The following is a 2,528-nucleotide window of genomic DNA, read 5'->3' on the forward strand; positions in this document are numbered from 1 at the left end:
ATACAGTATGTCCAATTTCCTCCTTATTTCATTTCTCCATTCCTAAACACTTAATCATAGTGACAGTTTATTAACCTTTAATAAAACATAATGTCCAGGTGTTAAAAAAAAGCTTCCAGGCAACATAGATTTACAAACTGGTTTCGATTTCGAGCCCTCGAGGCTTCTTCTTGTCTGGATGCACTACCTGCTTCATGGGAAATAGTTACAAAACAATACTAAATATAATAGTTAAGTTATAAAACAAACCGTAGCATTTGCCCCTAGGCCGAGGTGTTCACGTGACACAAGCCGTGAGCCAGATGTGTTGATTCTCTGACACTCGCTAAATTGGCTGTCTGTTCTAATAGCATGAGGTCAGGAGTCACTGGATCACTTTCTCATGCATTTAATGAGCTGAATAATAATGATGCGCTACATGCAAAGGAGTGTGGGTTTTTTTTGGGTTTTTTTTTACTTTAAAGTAAATCAAGGACTTTATATAAAGGAGCCGTCTTTACTCGAAACGCAATTTTACAGGGAGTTTAGTGAATAAAAACTGCCTGTCAAAACCTACTACTACTACTGTTGCACAAATTACCACAACACTTCCTCATGTTGCCTTTTTGTAGTTATCTTCACTGGTCCATGACCTTCTGGCTTTATTTACTTCCCTTTTGCACATTGTACAGTGTTATTATTAATAAATATTGCACTTTGCATCATATTTATATATATATTTAAGATTAGTGATTGTATATATAGTGAGATATATTTATTTATTTATTTATTTTAATTTATTTATTTTTAATTTATACAATTTATAACTAATAAATATATACTGTATATACTGTATATATATATATATATATATATATATATATATATATATATATATATATATATATATATATATACACATACATACATAGAGTATATCTAAATTTATAGCATTTGGCAGAAACCCTTATCCAGAGCGATTTATATTTATCTAATTCATACAACTGAGCAGCTATGGAGTTAATAGCCTTGCTCAGGGCCCCATGAGTGTCATCTTGATGTGGCTGGAATTTAAACTCAGATTGCCTTCAGATCCAAAGTCAATGCTGTAAACCATAAGCTACCACCAGCTTGAGATACTAAGAAACTCAGTTTTCAGAACATTTCTAAATTTCATTTCACAGTGTGAAGGTGTTCCCCCAGGCCACCACACAAATATACTACACTAGTTGCTTAATCAGTCAAATGCATCCATCAAAAACAGTCTATTTTTAAAACAATAGTTTCTGAAACTAAAAGTAAAAGTGAAGTAAAATGTAAATCAAACCCCAGACTACATCAAGAAGAAATGTCTCAGCCCAGTAAACAGACCTTGACATGTGCAAACTAGAATCCCATGAGAGCAGAAAACTTCTCCAAGCTCAGCAGTTACCATTCAACACTCAATCAAAAAGAGTGTGATACAATAAAGAAAAAAAAAACGAAAAAAAAAAAAAACTATAAGCATTGCTCTCTAACATGCTCTAATATAAAATTGTGTTTTGTATGGAAAAAGTGAAATATCAATGAAACGAATCATAGCCTCTGGATCATGCAAAACGAACGGTGCTACATTCAGTCCTAACGAAATATTCCTACTCACAGCCAGATGAAAAAGAACCAAAACAATGCTTTTCTTCATCCTGGAGTCTGTACGAGAAGCCGCTGTAGTGTTCCTCATACCATGTGTGCACTTTCCCTCTCGTTTTCTTTGTGTGTGTGTGTGTGTGTGTGTGTGTGTGCATTATGTCAATTCCTCACCTCAAAGCCATTGGTGTAGGTGTGGCCATGCTGTCATGAGTGAGGGATGAAAGAGGCTGGCTGTTGTGCATCCTACACTCGATATTCATCCATCCATGCGAAAAACAGGACTGTCTAGTTCCAGTGTCAGATGAAGAGCCTCTGTTACATGATCGGTGCTTAGAGTATATACACACTGGTGAGTGTGTGTGTGTGGTGTGTGTTGTACATTGTGTCGCTCGGACGACTTGAAAAACATCCCCAATAGCCAGTTTAAAAACATCTAGGTTTTATTTGGCTTTTGATGTGTGTTTTACACTCATTTTGTGCTTTTTCGTACTACTTCTACTACACATTTAATTACTTTGCTTATATATAGATTCATTTGTGAAGCTCGCATAGTGCAAAAGTGAAGGTTATACATCACTCAACTTTACTCAACTAAGCATCTTTACATAATTACTGTTAGACTACAACATCTGAGACTAATAACGCTAAAATAAAGGCTGAATACAAAGAAATGCTGGATGATATTAGCTACATTTCTCCAACGTTTCTCTACTGTCAAATAAAGAATTTTTCACCTGTCTATAAGCCGCACTGTCTACACTGAAACTAATGAACTTTACATAGGCTGTAACAAAAGACAGTGTCTGTTACACGGTGTAACAGGTGAAATATGTTGTGGCTTCTTTAAGAGCAGAGCGGTATGTTGGGAATAGCCTGCCGCCGCATTTTTCCGCTATTACTGCATGTGTGCAAGACCGAGG

The 2,528-nt window shown here is 35.6% G+C and overlaps 1 protein-coding gene across 4 annotated transcripts in view; it reads right to left on the bottom strand.

Moving 5' to 3' along the window:
• LOC310714861 (cadherin-like protein 26) overlaps positions 1–1,914 on the bottom strand; it is a 19,842-nt gene extending 17,928 nt beyond the window's left edge. For 2 of the 4 annotated variants that reach the window (XR_014530155.1, XM_083520872.1), the window contains exon 1: positions 1,622–1,788. Coding sequence is in view for 1 of the 4 variants with exons in the window: in XM_083520872.1 (XP_083376998.1) it covers positions 1,622–1,699 (78 nt within the window). In the remaining 3 variants the exon portion in view is untranslated. Of the gene's footprint in view, positions 1–1,621 lie in introns of all 4 variants that reach the window. The other 2 variants (XR_014530156.1, XM_083520873.1) reach the window with 2 other exon arrangements.
• Between the last annotated feature and the right edge of the window lie 614 nt (positions 1,915–2,528).

This window comes from Silurus aristotelis, assembly GCF_946808225.1.
Source record: "Silurus aristotelis genome assembly, chromosome: 19".
NCBI classification, from domain to species: domain Eukaryota; kingdom Metazoa; phylum Chordata; class Actinopteri; order Siluriformes; family Siluridae; genus Silurus; species Silurus aristotelis.